This window comes from Arvicanthis niloticus, chromosome 3 (genome assembly GCF_011762505.2).
Source record: "Arvicanthis niloticus isolate mArvNil1 chromosome 3, mArvNil1.pat.X, whole genome shotgun sequence".
Classification (NCBI taxonomy): domain Eukaryota; kingdom Metazoa; phylum Chordata; class Mammalia; order Rodentia; family Muridae; genus Arvicanthis; species Arvicanthis niloticus.
Genome location: NC_047660.1, coordinates 111,277,888 through 111,297,665, shown reverse-complemented (window position 1 = coordinate 111,297,665; position 19,778 = coordinate 111,277,888). Strand labels below are relative to the sequence as shown.

Genomic DNA, 19,778 nt, shown 5'->3' with positions numbered 1-19,778 from the left:
GCTCTTTAACATACTTAGGAGTGATACCAACTTTAAATATTCCAGCAATTTAATTTACATTTTGAAGTAAATTTTTTTTTCTACTTTATTCATCATCCTGAAGGAAACACATGGTTCACAAAATTCAGCTAAATTGTTAGAGCCTGCACTGCCCCAAGGTGCTCCTGTCTGAGGGTCGGGGTTCAGCAAGAGAGAGAGGGAGGACGGACTCGAAGAATGGAGACCAGACAGAGTGTGATTCAATCCCATTTATTCTTCAGTCTCTCTTCTCTCCAAGTCCCTAGTTCCCAGTCCAAGTTCCAAGTCTCGAGTTCCTAGTCCCTAGATCCTAGTCCCTCGTGCCTCCAAGTTCCAAGCTTCTTTCTCCAATTGCTAAGTGCCTAATGTCTAATTCCAAATTCTTCCTCCAAGTGCCAAGTGCCTAATACCTAATAATAATCTCTTCTGTCTGCCTCTCACCTTTTATATGCCTCACTTATAAGTCACGCCTTTAAATCATGCCCTTAGGTCTTGTCTCTAAATCTGATCTCTAAGTCACGCCCTTAAGTCACACACCTTTAAGTCTCACACACCCAAGGGAAAATCCTGGGTATCTAAAACAAGATGTTATCAGAGTGTGCTCAGCTGTTGTAGGCTATTGTAATAAAGTTTCTTGTCAGGGTATATGGCTCAAGATGGCTGCAAGGATGATATCTGCCTTCTGTTGACTCCCCACAGTGAAAGAAGCAGAAAGGGAGGGAGGGAGGAAGATAAGGATGGAGAGAGAAGGGGAAAGAGAGAAGAGGGATAAAGGAAGAGAAAAGATAAAACCATGACATACATAGCTTGCAAACATCCTCTATAGTAAAGCCATAGTAATTCTAAATATGAACCCTAGTAAAACTATAATTAGAAAACATTTCAGTTTCAAAACCACTCCAAGTTTGAATACAAGCATGGAAGAATCCTCTGTGCACTTCAAGTGTCTGTCTAGACATCATTGTGTTTATTTTAATTTTTTTGTTTATTTTATGTGTATGAGTGTTTTGCCTATATGTAGGTTTGTGTATCACATGGGTGCCTGGTGTCCTCAGAACCCAGAAGAGGGTGTGGGATCTTCTGGAACAGGAGTTACAGATGGCTGTGAGCCATAATGTGGGTGCTGGGAACTGAACCCAGTCCTGTGCAAGAGCAGTGAATGCACATTTCTTATCCCCACCAGCTTCAATTTTTTTTAAACCTGAAGACTTCCCTGAAGACTTCTTCAAGAATTCTCCAAATCATTTCCATTTTAGTGCCTGTTTTCTTTCTACTATTTTCAACAAAAGAGAATCAGATTGAACATTTCCCAGATTGAACAGAGGTTTGCAGACATTTCCCAGGTCTCTGGACCTTTTGTCCAACCACCTGAAGCTTGGGAGCCATTTTTGTATAGAAAACAGGCAGTTTCTGTGCAAAAGTTCATCAGAAGGGAAGGAGTGCTGGGCAATTTCCTTGAAAATGGCAGACACTCATGGTACTCGACAGCCTCCATTTCTAGAAAAGGGCATCTTTCCCAGCCACAGACACTCCAGGATAGCGGGAAATTCTTCCCAGAGGCTAAGGTGTCTACTTGGTAGAGTCGAATGCCTTTCCTACTTTTTCTTTCTTTCTTTCTTTTTTTTTTTAAAGATTTATTTATTTAATATATATATAAGTACACTGTAGCTGTCTTCAGACACACCAGAAGAGGGCATCCAATTTCATTACAGATGGTTCTGAGTCACCATGTGGTTGCTGGGAATTGAACTCAAGAGCAGTCAGTGTTCTTAACCGCTGAGCCATCTCTCCAGCCCCCTACTTTTTCTTTTAACTTGGAGAATTCTCACTCTTTTCTTTGGACGTTGATCTTAAGGTCATCATGTTTTTTTTTTTTTTTTTTTTTTTTTTTTTTTTTTTTTTTTTTTTTTTTTTTTAAGTATCATGTTTAGAAGGCCTTTAGAGGGGTTAAGTGACTTTGTTGATTCATCTTTCACTGAGGACTCGAACTCCAAAGTGCCAATACAAATTACTAGTGGGAGGGATCGTTATCAGTTCAGTAATAGCAATTATTTTGTCATTTTTATTTAAAAAAAAAATTGTGTATGCATACCTGTGGGTATGTGCATTTGAGTTTAGACCAGAAGAGGGCGTCAGATCCCACGGAACTGGAATTTTGAGTTGCCTGATGTGGGTGCTGGGCTTTGAAATATTCACCCTTGCAAAAACAGTACACATTCCTAACCCGTGACCCTTTTCCTTCCTTATTTGCTTTTTACTATCAAATTTATTTATTTTAAATTTATTTACTTATCGTGATGTGTGGGACACATGGAGGTCAGAGGGCAACTTGTGGAGTTGGTTCTTTTTCTCCACCATTTGGGTGCCTGGAGTCTGACTGGGGTCGTCAGGCTTGATTTCAAATGCTTTAAACTGTTGAGCCATTTCTCTAGCCCAATACCGGCGTTTTAGCAGCTCAGAGAACAAAGCCTTGACTAGGGAGGCAGGGAGAGAATTCTGCGCATGCTCAGAGCCCAGAAGCAGGGCTTCCCCGCCTTGCACGCAGAGCGGGACGTCTGGTTCTGTAGGTTGCCCGGAACCGAGATGCGACACTCTAGGTTTCCGCCCGGAAAAAGTAGCCAAACCACCTGAGGACCAGCAACCATGGCGTGGTCCGGTAATAAGGTACCGAGAGCAGGGCCTTTTGTTTTTCCTAAGCCGGGGATCTCCAGAGGGTGGTTCGGTAGCAGCAGCTGTGGGGAATCGCAGCTGAGTCAGCTCTGAAGGATAGATGCCCAAAACGAAAGGCTTGGGGTTCGGAGTTCTGCATTTGAGTTTTGTGCACCTTCACGTTCCCGCTTCTCATCCTCCCTTTCTCCCTAGCTGCTTCAGTTTACTTTCTACCCACTCTACCTGCTAACACAGACGTCATTTATTGCTTCTGAACCGGGGTTCTAAAATCTATATTAAAGTTAGCTAGGATAGTCTCCTACATGACAGGCTTGTAAAACTTCAGAAAGGGATTCCATGAGATTCTGAGAATGAAATAACTCAAGATGTAAAGTGTCATATTGTTACCTTCATAATAATTAAAAATGTCGAATTTATTGAAAGCTTATGTGAGGCACAACTAAGCCTTTTATTCCTATTTAATTAAATCTTCACGCCAAACTGTGAGAAGAACATTATTGTCCTTAGCTTGTAAGGAGAGTCAAGACACGAAAAACTGACGTGATTAGAACATGGACACCCTTTCTATGGGTGGTAAAATATGAATGGGAATCCAAGCCATTTTCAGAGCTCTGAAAGAAAAAAAAAACAAAACTGGTCTGTTGCTAAGAATCTGTGACCCCTGGCTTCCTAGATTAATAATGGAAATTACAGTGAACGTTTAAAGAGATTGTTTTTAATCACTAGAGAGAGATGCAATTGCAAGGATCCATTCATTCACCGACTCACCTATTAGTTTAATACAAACAAGATAGGGATTTCATAACAGAGCTCTATTTTCCTCCACCTCCATTTGGGAAATTTTGATTAAATTATAAACTCGTAATGATGTGGCTTACTTCCTTTGTTCCTCTGCTTTCAGTTGCTGAAAACTTTGTAGCTCCCGTGAAAGACTTACTGTGGCAGATGTACTTGAGATAAAATCCTAGCAGGCTGTATTGCTTCAGTGTAGTAATGAAAGAGTTGCAGTGCCCTCCCAGTTTGTCTTCCCTGGTTTTCTTACTGCTTCTAGACAAAGACTTTAAATTATCATGAACCATTCTTCCAGACTAGAGTCTTCACACCGTCAAACTCTTTGATGCCTTTCTCTGAATCTCTAATTCTTGACAAAAGATTTCCATTCTTTTCATGTTTGCTACTTTAAAAGTAGACCTGTGGCCATGTATTAAAGGAACATGGCTAGCATATTTTGTGATTCCTACGTTTAAAGAAAAGATTTTTTTTTTTTATGTTGAGGGAATCACTGTGGGATGTAAATGGAATTCCTCTCAAAGGTACTCTGTAGCTTATTACTGTTTGTCCCCAAATAGGCTGTCATTGCTTCTGAAACATGTTAATATCAGAGTATATTGTGGTTCCATTCCTTATGAACTAAAGGAACATAGTATTTCCTTTGAGTGTTGCAAAAAAGTCAAATTTGTGAATCATGCCCCTACTGTAGGAGCTCCTTCAGGTTTTCCAAACACCTTTAGAGTCAGATGATTACCGTCTTAATTGATCACTTTTCAGTCTTTGTCTCCTAAGATGTGATGCCCAGAATCACTCACATTCTGTCTGGTCAGCACAAAGCACAGATGAGACTGGTAGGATCAGGACTGTTAATTCTGCAACCAGTTTTAGACCTCATCAAGCCCAACAACTTTATGCCTGACTGAATTAACAGTGAGATTAAGTGACATTGCCTAGGGGTCAGAGCTAATTAGAGGAGATGGGACTAGACCCAGGTCTCTGGATTGCTAATCTAGTTTTGTTTTTGTTTTTGTTTTCCACACCAAAAGACCCTTCTTTTTTTTTTTTTCTTGACTACATTATAGTGTTTTAACAACCTAAAATGTTTGTGAGGATAGAATGGTGAAGCTGTATCATCTTGTTGACTCAATCTACAGTTTGAAATTATAAGTTCAGGTCTCTTGCAGTTTCTGTTTAATTAAATTTTGTGTGCAAAATGCATAGAGCTTCACATGTGTCTTGTTTTGCATCTAATTTGTTTTATTTTCTTAGTCCCTGTGATAGTATTAATCATAATGTTGACAAACCTTAGACTCATGGGGGTGAGATGGACCTTTGGGCCTGCCTGGGGTGGGGGTGGGGAGTTGTCTTGATGATGGTAACTGATGTGCAAAGACCCATATCAACTATGGGTACGACTGTTCCCTCCTCAAAGGACTCAGGATTTTATAAAGTGGGAAAGGCAAGCTGAACACTGACGTGTGCATTCATTGTGCTTTGGATATAACATACTGAGCCTCCTCAAGTGTCTGAGGCCTTGTTATGGCTCTCTCACTATGAGAGCTATAACCTAGAACTAGGAGCTAAAATAAAGGCTTTATCCCCGAAGTTACCTTCATCAGGGTATTTTATCACAGCAATAGGGAAGAAACACAGAGAGTCCCCCAGTATATGATTGCTATTTAGTGACCTGGTGCCATTGTTTATAATTGTAACTTCGTCAGTCACATGATTGACACCTCCATTTATGTGGTTTTTAGGAAATATTGAAGCCATTCACAGTCTCTCAAGAGTGGAACTTTACATGTTTTTGAAACTTTTTTTAAATTTTAATTTAATTAATTTTTACATTTAATTTCTTACATTTCAGATACGTATGAAACTTTACATGTCTTACTTATGTACGCACATGTCGTCTCCCTTTACCCTTCCTCTTTACGTAGCAGGACAGGGACCCATTCCAGAAACTTTGCTAATAGCATCTTTTTTCTTGTGTACTTTCTGGGCCTTTTGTTTCTAGGCAGCTGTTGTGCTGTGTATGGATGTGGGGGTTGCCATGGGTAACTCCTTTCCTGGTGAAGAATCCCCATTTGAACAAGCAAAGAAAGTGATGACTATGTTTGTCCAACGACAGGTAAGTTTCAGATGAAGCTTAAATCTGTAAGCCATGTTTTGAACACTCATTGCCTTCCGCTCCTAACATAAGATACCAGCCTCCTCTGTATTCCCAGCCTGTGGTTTTCAGAGTCTGGGGGGTTTTCTTCAATGTACCCAAGTCTGCTTACCCCAGAGCCCGATTTTCTTTGCTTTTCCTGATTTGACCTGTTCTCTAGATACAGCAGTTGTTAGGAGAAAGGAAAAGCAATGTAAACTGTGTAATAAAGCTCTCTGGAGCCGGATGACTTCATCTGAATCCTTGTTATTTACCTGTGATTTACCAACCTCAAGATCCTGAGCAAGCTGTTCAATCTGTCTGTGCCTAGTCCAGTTATTATTTTTTTTCCAGTGCATTACAAGTCTTAATATCTTAAGTGACTTTTTAAAAAAGTCATAGCTGAGCGTCAGTGGTATAGGCCTTTGATCCCAGCACTTGGGAGGCAGAGTCAAGTGGATCTCTGAGTTCAAGGCCAGCATGGTCTACAGAGCAAGTTCCAGGACAGCCAGGACATCACAGAGAAACCCTGTCTCAAAAAAACCCAAAACAAACAAACAAACAAACAAAAAAAAAAAAGAGAGAGAGAGAGAGAGAAAGAAAAGAAGAAGTCATTGTTGATGGCCGATGGGTTTGGTGGAGTGGCTGAGGTAGGCTCAGTTAGGGCTCTTTCCCAACCTTCTTTTGATGAGTTACTTGTTGCTGCAACAAAAATAACTTGATAAAACAACTTATACAAGGGTTTTATTTTGGTTCACAGTTCCAAGGTCCAGCGGCCATGTCAGGGAAGGCCTGGATATAGGAGCTTGAGGCAGCTGTCACATTGCATCTGCAGTTAGGAAACAGAGAGAGGTGAAGGTTAGTGTTCAGCTCACTTTCTCCTTGTTCAGCCAGGGTCTCCAGCATGGGGTACAGTGACACTCACAATTAGGGCGGGTCTGCCCACCTCAATTAATCTAGCTAATTTCCCACAGGCTAATCTAATGTACATAGAGATTTGTTTCTCAGATTCTAGATCTTGTCAAGTTGATAGTAGTAGCTGCCACGCCCCTCTTCTACTACCTCTCTCTACTTTTTAAAAACTGAGACAGTGTCTTTCCTAGCTCAGGCTGGCCTGGAACTCTCAGTTCTCATGTCTGCCTCCTGAGTGCTGGGATTACAGTCATGAGGTACCATTTCCATAGGGGTTTTTCCCCTGAAGCCTCTTACACAATTGCACCTGGCAGGCAGCTGGGGCCGGAGTTACCTGAAAGCTCACTTGGTGTTAATGTCCAAGATGGCCCACGCAAAGAAGGTGGATAAGGGTGCTTTCTGGCAGTTGTGAACTCAGAGACCCCTTACATATATATACATGGAGTTCAGGAACCTCACAAGGTAGCAGCTGCTTCTAAGAAGTGTTCTAAGAGTAAACAATTCCCAGAGGCACTGCCTGTGTCATTGTCATAGCCTAGCTTTAGAAATCTCAGAATGCCTTTTTGCTGTTTTGTGTTTGTCAATAAGTCATTAAGGCCAGTTCACATTTAAAGGTGGGGAGGAATTCGACTCTTTTCTTTTAATAAAAAGTAGCCTGCAAATGCAAAGGGATGGATGTTGGCTGTCTTGGAGACATCTAATATAATGCTTCAGTGCCCTGTGTGCAAAGTAAGAAAAAATAATATTCCCTATTAGTGATGTATGCCTGTAACCTCAGCCCTCAGAAGGCTGGGCCGTTGAGGTCTGCTTGGGCTACACAGCAAGTTCCTATAGCCAGTTTGGGCTACAGGAAAAGACTCTGCTTCAAAAACAGCTTCCCTGGTTTCTGTTTCTGGTATAAAGAAAAAACAAAACACAAAAACTTAATGAAAAAATAACTTAGAGGAGAAAGGGTTTATTTTAGTTCATGGTCCAGGTTACAGCCCATCCTTCTGGGAAAGTGAAGGAGGCAGGAACTGTTAGTCACAGCGAAGTCAGGAGCAGAAAGAATGAAGCATGCACGAATATTGTGCTGATATGAAAAGTAAGACCTACAGATAGTGAAAAATCTGCTTAGGTGCTGGAGAGATGGCTCACAGATTAAGATCACTGGCTGCCCTTTCAGAGAACGTGATTGATTCCCAGCACCCACATGGTGGTTCACAAATATCTGCATCTCTAGTTCCCAGGGATCATACTCTTAGGGCACCAGGCACAAACATAAACAGACATATACACAGGCAAAACACCCATCTACATATAGTAATGAAATAATTTTTAAAAACTAGAAAAAGTCTGCTTAAGGCATTACTATCATTGTCAGTAGTCCTGTATTTGTTTTATCTAGTATCTGCTGGCCCTAGGGACCTGCTTAAGGCGGTATGGTCTTCCTACACCTGAAGCTCAGGTGTCCTCTTCTTCCTACACTGTTTGAATAGTCTTCAGCCTCTGGATATCTTCCTAGGTATTTTCGGAAAGCAAGGATGAGATCGCTTTAGTCCTCTATGGTACAGACAGCACTGATAATGCCCTTGCTGGAGAGGACCAGTACCAGAACATCACAGTGCACAGACACCTGATGCTACCAGATTTTGATTTATTGGAAGACATCGGAAACAAAATCCAACCAAGTTCTCGACAAGCTGACTGTATCCTTTTTGTGTCCAAAAAGACAAGAAATTTCCCTTTTTCTGGAGAATCATAATCCAGCTTGTTGAGTCTCTTCCAGAGTACCAGATATGAATATCTGGGCATATTTTCATCTAAGGAAAGGGGCACATATAATTAATATGGAGTTAATAAATACTCAGCTCCAGGGCCTCTAGTGTCTTGCTCTATATTTGCCCTGTGATATTGAGAGGTTGGGAAGTACAGGAAGTGGGAAATCCTATTGAGTATGTGCATATATTGACCAGGGGATAGGTTTGGTGGCACTATTTGGAGGCTGGCTTAAGATTCTATTGCTGTGAACAGACACCATGAGTACAGCATGACTCTTATAAAGGACAACATTTAATTGGGGCTGGCTTACAGTTCAGAGGTTCAGTCCATTATCGTGGCAGGAAGCATGGCAGTGTGCAGACACGGTGCTGGAGAGTAGCTGAGAGTTCTACATCTCAATCCACAGATGGAAGGGAGTGGGAAAGGGGGGGGAGGTTGAGAGAGAGAGAGAGAGAGAATGAATGAATAAGAGAGAGAGATTTTAGGGTTCTAATTTTAAGAGTGTATTTTTAGTATTTTTCTAAAAAATTAGTAGTACCATTCTTGACCACTGGGAGGCCCTGCTGTGTTTGGTGTGATCTGCTAGTGATGCATTATGGCTTGCATTGTATTTAAGAGTGGACTGATGACCAAATATGGGTTCTAGAAACTGTTAAATGACATCTTAGGGTTTTTGTTAAATGAATATGTGTTAAATCTCTTGTTTTTCCCCCACACTATTTGTTAGGGTGTATGCGTTGATAGAAAGCACTTTTGAAATAAAATCTGGAAGAGGGCACATGGGGCAAGCCCCTTCAAGTCATCTAGTGTCTGCGGTTGCCAACAATGTAGGCTTTGCTGGGAGAAACTGTGATGTTCATGGGAAGAAGGGAGTGTTGTCATTCTTTCAACCCTTAACTAGCTGAGTCCTGGACGCCCTGATTGTGTGCATGGATTTGATTCAGCGTGAAACCATGTGAGTGTCTCACCTGAAGACAGGAGTGGGGCTTTCTGAGAAAAACATGGGTTGATGTGTTCAGAGGATGTGTGGTTCGTTATTAATCAAGTAGCACGTTAGTCTGGCAGCATCTTTCTAGCTTTTAAAGGTTTAAAACAAAGGACTACCTTTGATGGGAGTTTCTCTGGGCAAAATAAGTATTTGGCATACTTCGGTTTTCTTATTTGGCTTAAACTAGTTACCCCAAATCTTTCAAAAGTACTAAGTGGTATGAACCATAAGTAATTGGTGTGCTGTACACAGTACCTCTGTCAACTTCCTAACCTATGATTGACTTAATTACTGTGTCTTAAAAGTGATTGCCCTTAAACACATAGGGTTGCATTGTTAGAAAAGACATTTTGTGATCACATCCTGGGCCTGAGTCTGTATTATTGTTTCTCAGTCTGTATCCTTTGGGAAGTCTTAAAACTAATCCCAGGTGTAGTTCCCAGCAAGACATTTGGGAAGTGAAGCTGCCAGGCTGATGTCTTCTTATGCCTGGGAGCCCCTTGTTTACGCTCTGAAGCTGTGCAGGTAGGCAGGCCTGGTTTTAAATCACAGTGCTAGGAACCAGGGCTGGGGACACAGAATATTATATTTTATAATGCTCAGCCAGGTGTGACCTCTATGAAGCTGATTATGTATTTAATAGGGACTCTACTAAACTTTGAGCATGTAATCACACTTAATTATGTCTAGATTCACTCCTTTGCCTCTCTGACCAGCGACCAAATGTATCTCAACTCTTCAAAAAATATTAAGAGACTACTTCCTTTAAAATCGCCTTTTTGTATTCTGTGTCTGTGAGCGCACACGAATACATGCACGTGCGTCCACTTCTGTGTACATGCTACAGCATATGTTGGAGGCCAGAGGAGAACTTCATGGAGTTAGTTTTCTTTGTGTGCCCTGGGTGAATTTTGGTGATTGCATGCAGGTCATAGACTTGCACGGCAGTTGTCTCTCTGTGGTGAGCCACCTCCTTAGGCCTCATAGAATGACTTCTGTATGTGATTGTTCTGTCTTTTAGAGGAAAGAAGTTTGGGAAGAAGCATATTGAAGTATTCACTGACCTCAGCAGCCCGTTCAGCCAAGACCAACTGGACATTATAATTTGTAACTTGAAGAAGTCTGGCATCTCCCTGCAGTTCTTGTAAGATCCTGAGAATAATCTCTAGGGAATCTCGGCATCCCTCATGCACTGAGTAGGGCCCTGTATAGATGGCTCCCAAGAGGCTTCTGTTTTAGCTGAGCAGGGGGATCTGCTAGGTGGCTGATTGGCCACCCTGCATATGTTGGCCATTCCTGTGTTCATGGAACTATTCTAAGCCGTGGTGAGAAGGAAGAGAACATAGTGGTACAGAGGGACTGAGCTCAGTAGCATTTAGAGCCAGAGAATCAAGAAATTAAAAACAGACTCCATCTTTTGAGGCTATTCAGTTGTCTCCTGTCTGCATAGCTGGCATCAGCACCCTGATAGTTTCTTTCTTGTGTGGCTCAGAGAGTGAGATCTACAAACAGCAGTAAATTGAGGGTAGACAGAACTATTATGTTGGGAATCAATTTATATCACATATAGTGTGTATGTTTAACACATTCTTAGGATGCAGATACCTAATAAAATGTAATTTGTTATGTACATTATAAAATTTGGGGAGAAAATGTGTATTTTATAGTTTAGAAAGAAGAGGCTCCCTCCTCTCACAGGAACTTGAATTTCCCCTCTAGCATTTACTTTCTGAGTCTTACATCCCCACTAGAAAATTCCTGTCATACTAACCCTTCCTACTGCATTTAAAACCCATTTCTTCTCACCCTATTTTTGGCCAAAGCAGAGTGATGATACAGGATGTTGAATTATTAATCTGATCAGGGACATTCGCTTTTCAAATTGAGAACTGCACTAAGAAACCTTCAGTTCAGTGTGGCCTCTTAGATTGCCTGCCATGGGGAATTACGAACCCCTCTAGCATGCATGTGTGTCCCCCTTAAGACTGCTGAGGGACATCTTCCTGTGGGACTATAGAGAAGACTTCAGAAGAGCCCACCACACTGGCTCTTGTTAAGACGGTACTTCAGAGAAATTAAGTGCTTTTTAAGTGACACTTGTCACTGAACTGGGGTTTCTCAGTGCTGCAGAAGGCCGGCCTAGCTCAGTCTCCTGCCCCTGTCTCAGGATGCCTCCTGTGTGAAGCATACTGGACTCACTTCCTGCCGATGTCATTTGAAAGAGCTGCCTTTAATCTCTTTATCTTTCTATGCCTGTCCACAGTAGCGTATTCGGGAGGAAGGTAGTCCTTCCTCCGCTTGCTTGCACTGCACTGGACGTACTGGCTCCCTTGCATGTGTTTCCTTCCTGTATGACAAGCTGCCACCTGCTGTTCAGGGCATTCCATGTATTGCCAGTTGCCTTACATTCATTAAGAGAAAGAGCTGTTACTGTAACTTTTTCTAGGATAAGTTTCCTCAAGCTTCACTTTCATGTTATTTTTCTCTTCCTGAGTGATGCTACAGTAACAGTCAATACCTATTGCAGACGGGCTGTGACACACACACACACACACACACACACACACACACACACACACATGGGGAAGTGCTTTAGCTCTACGTGTTATGCAGGCCGTGGTGCGGATCTGTCACACTAAGTAAACAGAGGAAAGGCTTACACAGAAAGCCTTATTGTAAGTATAGAAAGCAGAATGATTGATGGTCTGTAAAGTATTCATCCACACAGGGCGACCTACAATGTGGGGGAAGGGTTCCCTGACTCAGCCATCTGTGAGGTCAGGTATGCCAGAGCACAAGGGCTTCACCCTATTGGTCAGGTGACCGAGTGGCTCTGGTCCAGTTATTTCAGCTTAGCTACTTTAGTTCCTTCTCAGAAAACAGAAGCAGAAATCTCCACTGACTTAGTATATGATAACCCATGCTACTGTTTAGATGAAAACATTTCTGCAGAACCGTATTATAGTATTATCTTGAATGTATTTTGGATGGCTTTTTAGTTTGCATATGGACTGATTAATATGTTTTTAAATTAATTTCTATTTTCTATGTTTGGGTGTTTTGTTTGCATGTACATATGTATACCATAGGTGTGCCTGGTCCCTATGAAGACCAGAAAAGGGTATTGGCCCCCTGGGACTAGAGTTACATGTGGTTGTAAGTTGCCATGTGGATGCTGGGAGCTAAACCTGGGTCCTCTGCAAGATTAACAAGTTCTCTTGATTGCTGAGCCAGCTCCCAGCCTCTGATTCTAGAATGTTTTGTGGTTTATAGTCCCAACCTACATTTAGCCTCATTTCAAACAAATAACTAGACAGAAACGAAACAGAATTGGGTTTTATTTCTGTCTAGGAATATTCTGATTGCTGGATAAGATTTTAATGTCACAACAGCATTTGAATTTCAGTATTTTGTTTCACAACCTCTTATTTCTTACATGGCCATTACTTGCTGTGTTGGGGGTTAGATTCAGGGCCTCATGCATGCTAGGTAATCAATTAGTCTGTCACTGAGCTACATTCTCAGCTTCATAATCTTATTAAATTTTAGTAGAATTTCATCCTTGAGGGATCATAGGTAGCTTCCCCAGCACTCTGGTGTGCTTATGTATTGCCTGGACTTGCTCTAGGATGCATTCCTTTCTGAACTTTAACCTCTAGCATTAGTGACCATCAGTGAGCTCTTCTAGGTCTCTCCCTCAGACTGTTGATTCCTGATATTTTTATAAGTTGGAAGTCAGAGGGTGGAACACTTGAATTCTTCAGAGGTATACTGTGGGACACACTGTGACACACTACAATGTCCACAACGAAATGTTTTCTATGCTTTGTTTTGTTTGTGTGTTTTTATTTATTTTAGGGGGGATTACCAGGGTGGGGGATGGATATGAGGGGCTGGGAGATGAGTAGGACTGTGGTGGATGATGTGAAACTCACAAAGAGTCCTTAGAAAGACAAAACAAAGCACACCGAGTCCTTCTTAGCCAGTAGAGTTGGGCAACATGAGCCTGCCTCAGTCAGTCCCCATTGCTTGACAATATAGTCAGGTGGTTTATAAACGGACAGGTTCCCCTCACAGGTCTCGGGGAAGGTAAATCTGAGTTCACAGTGCCAACACAAATTTTGTATTTGGTGGGGGGGACGTCTGCCTCCCAAGTGATGCTGTGACATCACATGACAAGAAGGACAGAAAAGGCAGAAGGGCGCTTAGTCCCCTGCACAGCCATCAGTCAACCTGCTACTCCCCCTCCCACTTAAGTTTTTTCAATATAGGAAATTTGGGGCACAGACCATAGTAGAACAGTGTGGAAGAGGCCATTCTGAGAGGGCAGCTGGTACAAGGCAGCGAGGTGAGCCATGGAGATGGAGAGAAAGGCTCCAGGACCTGGCTGTAACTGTTCGTTTGCCACAGAGAGAGCCTTTTAGTTATTAGGTTGCCATCAGCCAGTTTCCCCTTTTTATCAAATCAAAGGAGAGTTGGCTATTTAAAGCTGAAGTAATACTCGGGTAGATCCACGGCATTTGACAGATAAAATTACGGAGCTGAGTAAGGTTGACTGATAGGCAGGCATCTTCCCCATTGGTAGTAATAGTCACAGGGTTGGAATTCAGAGCTCATCTTCTTTCCCTGCAATCTTTCCTGGTAGTCTGCCTTTTCCAATTGACAAGAATGGCGAGCCTGGGGAGAGAGGAGACCTTGACTCCAGCTTGGACCACCACGCACCCTTCTTCCCTCAAAAAGGACTTACTGAGCAGCAAAAGGAAGGCATCCACATGGTGACAAGGGTGATGCTGGCTTTAGAAGGCAAAGACGGGCTGGATGAAATTTATTCCTTCAGGTAGGAAGTGGGAATGCCAGGGGCCATTCTCTGTCTTCCCACATGGATATCTCTTGTCAGACATCTTTATGCTGTCTTTCTCTGAGCTTCTCTTGACTTAGCAGTCATTCTTTAGTAAGTGTTCTGACTTTTATTAAAGAAGTCTCCAGCTCACTCTTAATCTCCTTTGATTAGTTGGTATGGTTTACACAGGTTCTCATTTATTTCCAGATGTGTGACTGAAGTTGGGAGTAATATAGAAGCTTTAGAGACACAGTGATAGACTTCATCTTTATTCCAAGCTTGGGGCACATTTCTTGGACCACATTTACATTTGTACATTTATTAAACTCATTTAAAAATATTTAAATTCTTTTATTAGTATATACTGGTTATAGGTAATTGTTTTTGTTATGTCTTTTCAGTCACATGAATTTCGTCTTTTGGTCACATTCACTCCCCTCTTGTCCTCCCATTCCTGATGATCCCTCCTTTTCTCTGCATTTCCTTTCTACTTTGATGTCTGTTTTTGTTTGGTGACCTGATGGGTTTACCCAGTGAGGGCTGCTTACTGGAGTGTGGGTGAGGGATTACTTATATAGACAATGACTGGCTCACCTGTAGTTATGGTAGTGAAGAAAATGTCTCTCTTCTCCCACCAAAAGGAAAAGAAAATCTCTCCTCTTTTCTTGTAAAGTATTAACTGCCTGTAGATCTTTGAGGGAAGGGCAGAGCCTGTGAGCCCCTCCACGCTGTGATGGAGAGTTGAGAGGCCTAGTCTTAAATGATTGTAACACAGCATTCTGCAATATTCCACCACTGTGATAGAGTGTTGAAAGGCCCAGGCTTAAATGATTGTAACACAACATTCTGCAACATTCCACCACTTCCTTTGGGTCTTACATTTTTTTTTTTTTTTTTATGATCCTTGTTCTATACTGTTCCTTGAGCCTTATAGGGGATAATACAGATGTTCCATTTAGGGATAAACATTCAATAAGCGCTTACTTTTAGCACTTTGACCACCTGCAGTCCTACCTCTAATAATTGCCACCTACTACAAAAAGATTCTCTGACAAAACCTGATATAGCACCACTAAATATTAAGAATACAATTTGAAGGGCCTGGAGGGATAGCTCAGTGGTTACAAGTATTTCCTGCTCTTCCAGAGGTCCTGGGTGTATCCTCATATGCATATACCCAAACAGACACAGTCACAGACACACAATTTTTAATAAAGACAATTTGAGGGGATATTATGGCCATTTAATAAAACAATAGTAGCTACTTCACTAGGGCCTATCACCTTTGTAGCCATGGGCTTTTGATAGGGTATACAATACTAAATGTGGCTCTTTTTCTATGTCATGGATCTTAAATTCAAGCATGGAGAGATCAGTTGACATAACAGTCTTGCTACAGTTATATCTGTGGGCCTGTCAAGTTGGTATCACAGTACACAGCTTCCACTTCGTGGACTAAGACCTTTGATGACAGTTCTCCCAGCAGTCTGCAAAGCATCTTCCAGCATTGAGAAAGGTACATAGCAGAGAACAAGCTTCTCACTCAGCACTGCCTTGCTTTCTCTGTGTCCTGCAACCAAAGCACATGGTGCCTTCTGCTGTAGGGTCTTACCACATAGTCTGTTGTGCAACACACAGTAGAGGCAGTAGTAGTCCTGTTGTTTGGGGGATCTCACAAGTTTCTCTCACCAGTTATTTATAGTAGTAACCTGCCTCTGGGATTCTCAGTTAGTAACCTGTGGCTTCTGGGACAGCTTTGTCACCCACACAGGAAACCTGGACTTCTCTGCTCAGTCTTTAAAGTTCTATCTTCTAATCAGCTTACAGAGAGGAAAGTTTCCTTATGGCTTAGAAAGACTTTTAGAAAAGATTTTTTTTTCTTTATTTTATGAGTGTTTTGCCTGCATGTATGTGTATGTCTACATGTATGCCCAGTGCCCACAGAAGTCAGAAGAAGGTATTGGATTCCCTGCAACTGGAGTTACAAATGGGTTACACAAATATGAGTGTTGGGAATTGAACAAGGGTCCTCTGCAAGACCTGTCCATGTTCTGAGTCCCTGAGCCATCTCTCCAGCCTCTTTATAGCTTTTTCATAGAGCCTTAGTTTGGGTTGACTCTCCCTGTCTCTTTATAGTACATATTCTGTTCTACACACACACACACACACACACACACACACACACACACACACACACAGTTTAGGCTTCTTTTGTTCCCTCATATGGACCCTTTCTGGTTTCCCGGACTCTGTAAACTCATCTCTCACACAATCTACATATATAAAAATTAGAAGCCAGGCTCCACATAATACAGACAAGAGAATATGTATTATTTATCTTTCAGAGCCTGGCTTATCTCACCTAATATATTTTTCAATTCTATCCACTTTCTTGCAGATTTTATAATTTCCGTTTTCTTTAAAGCTGAAAACAATTCTATTATGTATATGTGCTCCATTTTCATTATCCATTCATAAGCTGATGGCCATCCAGGCTGGTTTCTTTGCCTACTGTAGTGAATAGAACAGCAATAAACATGATATGCAGGTATCTCTGTGGTAGGATGCAGGGGCCTTTGGGGAGATGCTCAAAGTTGTATAGCTGCATAATGCCTGACTTCACATTAATTTCCATAGTGTCCCCGTACTAGCAAGAACCATTTTTAATTATGAGAAATAGTGTCAGGTCTGAGACTGTCAGTGTTCCTTTACTTTTTGATACAGGTTTTAGAGAGCATCATGGGAAGGGATATTATGGTTTTGATTTGGGGCTTCTTTGTCTTTTTAACTTTGGATCATTAAATAGTTTGAGCAAGCCCTGTTACAACAAATAAGCAAACCAAACCCCTCTCAGATAAGTATAAACAACTAAAACACCCAAAGTCCAAGCTCAAAATGTAAGGAACTTATAACCAATATCATTACAATGTTGGTGTTATGAAGGGAGTATGTCCACCTTGGTGTTGGAAGAGGAAATAAAATCCCTGGCCGGGTGGTAGTGGCACATGCCTTTAATCCCAGCAGAAGCAGTGGGAGTCAGTCCTGGTCTACAGAACAAGTTCCAGGACAGCCAAGGCTTCACTGTGAAATCCTGACTTGAAAAACAACCAAAGAGATGAAACCCCTGACGTACCATGTAACATTAAAAGAAACTGCTTTTCCCATTGATCTGTAGAAGCTATGGGAGAGACTGTCTATTATCCTTCTTATTCTCTGTTAGAGTTGGATATACACTTTTGAGGAGTGAAACTTGGCAAAGGTGGCTGTACAGAGTTGGCCAAATAGTGACTTGTGTGGATTCAGAGTCTCGGGATAGTGCTGCTTTTGTTTAGGAATTAGTCCCATTGATCTGTTGCTACATGGAATTGAGGGCTGTCCGCAGAGTTCTCAGTTGAAGTAGGTCAGCAATTGGTATTTTTATGATAAGTAGCAACAGTCGACCTCTTTTCTCAGATACAATTTTTAAGTATTTCTGGAAATCTGTAATTGACAAGAAACACACCGTAATTTTGTAAATATAGAACCCGCTGAAATTATTGGTAACTTGGAATGGAATTGTAATTTTCCAAGGGGTCACCAAAGGAATTAGTGAGAAATCCTATAAAGGATTTCTATAAAGCGAGACATCTTGACTGATGTGTGTTCTTGTCACACCGTGTGCAAGATGTGCGCTCTTAAGCTAACTCTCGGCTTTGGGAATAGGTGCCTTAAGCTAATGTGAATGAGCTAGTATAAATTTACTATTTTAAAATTATCTTCCCCTTTGCTCCAGCAAGCAGATAAATTATTGACTATGTTTGTGAATCTTAGTACTTTAAACTGCTTTGGTTTTGGATCTTCCATGTAGGTCAGAACTTTGTTATTCAGATACAGTGACTGTTCTTACTTAAGTCAATTGTAAACAACTGGATTTTCAAATTCAGTTTCTCTGAAACTACACATGTATTATCTTTGGTTCAGAGACTAAAGACTGAATGTTCAGGCAAAAATTTTAATTGGAAGGAAAAGGGGCTTGAGGGAAAAGGACAACATTGGCTGTGAGAAATTATATATGTATTTTTAAAAATTATCCTTTTACAGAATCCATACCTCATGGTTGTCGTGGATGGACTAGTAATGACTCAGAAGACAGATTAGGTCTGGTACAGATGTAGTCATTTCTCACAAACCCAGAGCCAATGTGAACTGTGAACTTTGGAAGTGGGGGCTGAGGCAGAGCAGCTGTTCGCTGCTGTGGGTCTGAGGACTCTAACTTGGTGGGTAATGTCAGGTAGTTCTCTACTGCTTCATAGACTCCTCTTTCTCTGTACCAAGGACATCAGTTGTAAGGTCTGGCTCGTACACTGCGCATATTAGACCATCAATTTCTTTGTTGTTTATCTTATTGGATGCCACATTCTACCTCTCATGTGGTCTTCTGTTCTGTTTGATTAAAGGCAAATAAAACCAGACTTAAATTTTACTCTCCCCTCTATCCCTGAGACAGGGTTTTACTGTGTAGCCCTGGCTGTCCTAAAACTCACTTTGTAGACCAGGCTGGCCTCAAAGTGAGATTCGCTTGCCTCTGCCTCCCGAGTGCTGAGATTAAAGGTGTGTGCCACCATACTTGGCTAAATGCCACTGTTGTTTAAACGAAGCAATGCTCTATGCTACATTTATCTTCTCCCTGCCCTTCTCTGCATTAAAACCTGTAGAGCTATCTACTATACATAAAGACCAAACAGGCTACTGATTCCTTTATTCCCTGGGCAGTATTTATGTAACTCTCCCTGTTTTGTGCATATAAAACCATCCTGTCTTTTATTTAGGGGAGTTGGCATTATGTAATGAACTGTGAGCAGAGCTGCTATAGACTGGTGCCTTGACTTTGATACCCAGAGCTGGGGCTCAGTCCTCTTGCCTGTTGTTGTCTGGGAGTGGCTGAATGCCCTCCATTGTGTTCCAAGTCATTGGTGAATGTGTTTTTATCATCTCCTCAGTGGTGTCTTTGGTCCAGCATAAATGTTAAGAATCACTGGTACAGCGGAAAGAAATGATCTACTAGAGGAGGGCCAAGCAGTCCCTTCCTCCCCCCACCCCCCGCCTCAGGACAGTGACTGGAGTTCTTCCTCCAAAGCCAGCTCACTTGTCTCTGGCTCCTTCTCAGCCATGGCTGTCATTTTCCTACCGCCTGCTGCTCTTTCTCTCTTTATAATCAACAACAACCCACATCTCGTCTCATTCTAGTAAAATAAGGAAACCATCTTGTCTAAATTACCATTAGAAAATTGTTTTTCATTATGTGTTTTCCTTTATTAAGTGAGAGTCTACGGCAACTGTGTGTCTTTAAGAAGATTGAGAGGCGTTCCATGCCCTGGCCCTGCCAACTGACCATTGGTCCCAACTTGTCTATAAAGATTGTAGCCTATAAATCTGTAAGTAGTAAAGTACATTTTTTTTAAAAAGCAGTGTTACCAGGCAGATAAATATGCTTATGTAAGAAGCTGACAATTCACGTGTGAGTTATTCAGAGTATAATTACTGCCTCTCTTACTGCTCTCCCTTTTGATTTAATCTCTGTATAGCTTTTCATCGAAAAGGCATGCGAGGAGAGGCTTTAAAAATTGTTTATAATATGGCTTGATTCCTTCTTCCTCAGGAATTCAGGCCTTTGTGTCTTTTCCTTTTAG

General features: G+C 41.6%; 1 protein-coding gene across 3 annotated transcripts in view; it reads left to right on the top strand.

The window, feature by feature from the left end:
• The first annotated feature begins 2,529 nt into the window (after positions 1 to 2,529).
• The window catches only part of Xrcc5 (X-ray repair cross complementing 5), a 96,384-nt gene continuing 79,135 nt past the window's right edge, over positions 2,530 to 19,778 (top strand). For 2 of the 3 annotated variants that reach the window (XM_034498568.2, XM_076931708.1), the window contains exons 1-7: positions 2,530 to 2,682; positions 5,477 to 5,590; positions 8,025 to 8,208; positions 9,188 to 9,236; positions 10,291 to 10,413; positions 13,915 to 14,106; positions 19,409 to 19,523. In XM_034498568.2, the coding sequence (XP_034354459.1) occupies positions 2,662 to 2,682; positions 5,477 to 5,590; positions 8,025 to 8,208; positions 9,188 to 9,236; positions 10,291 to 10,413; positions 13,915 to 14,106; positions 19,409 to 19,523 (798 nt within the window). In that variant the 5' untranslated portion in view covers positions 2,530 to 2,661. Of the gene's footprint in view, positions 2,683 to 5,476; positions 5,591 to 6,368; positions 6,467 to 8,024; positions 8,209 to 9,187; positions 9,237 to 10,290; positions 10,414 to 13,914; positions 14,107 to 19,408; positions 19,524 to 19,778 lie in introns of all 3 variants that reach the window. The other variant, XM_076931709.1, reaches the window with a different exon arrangement.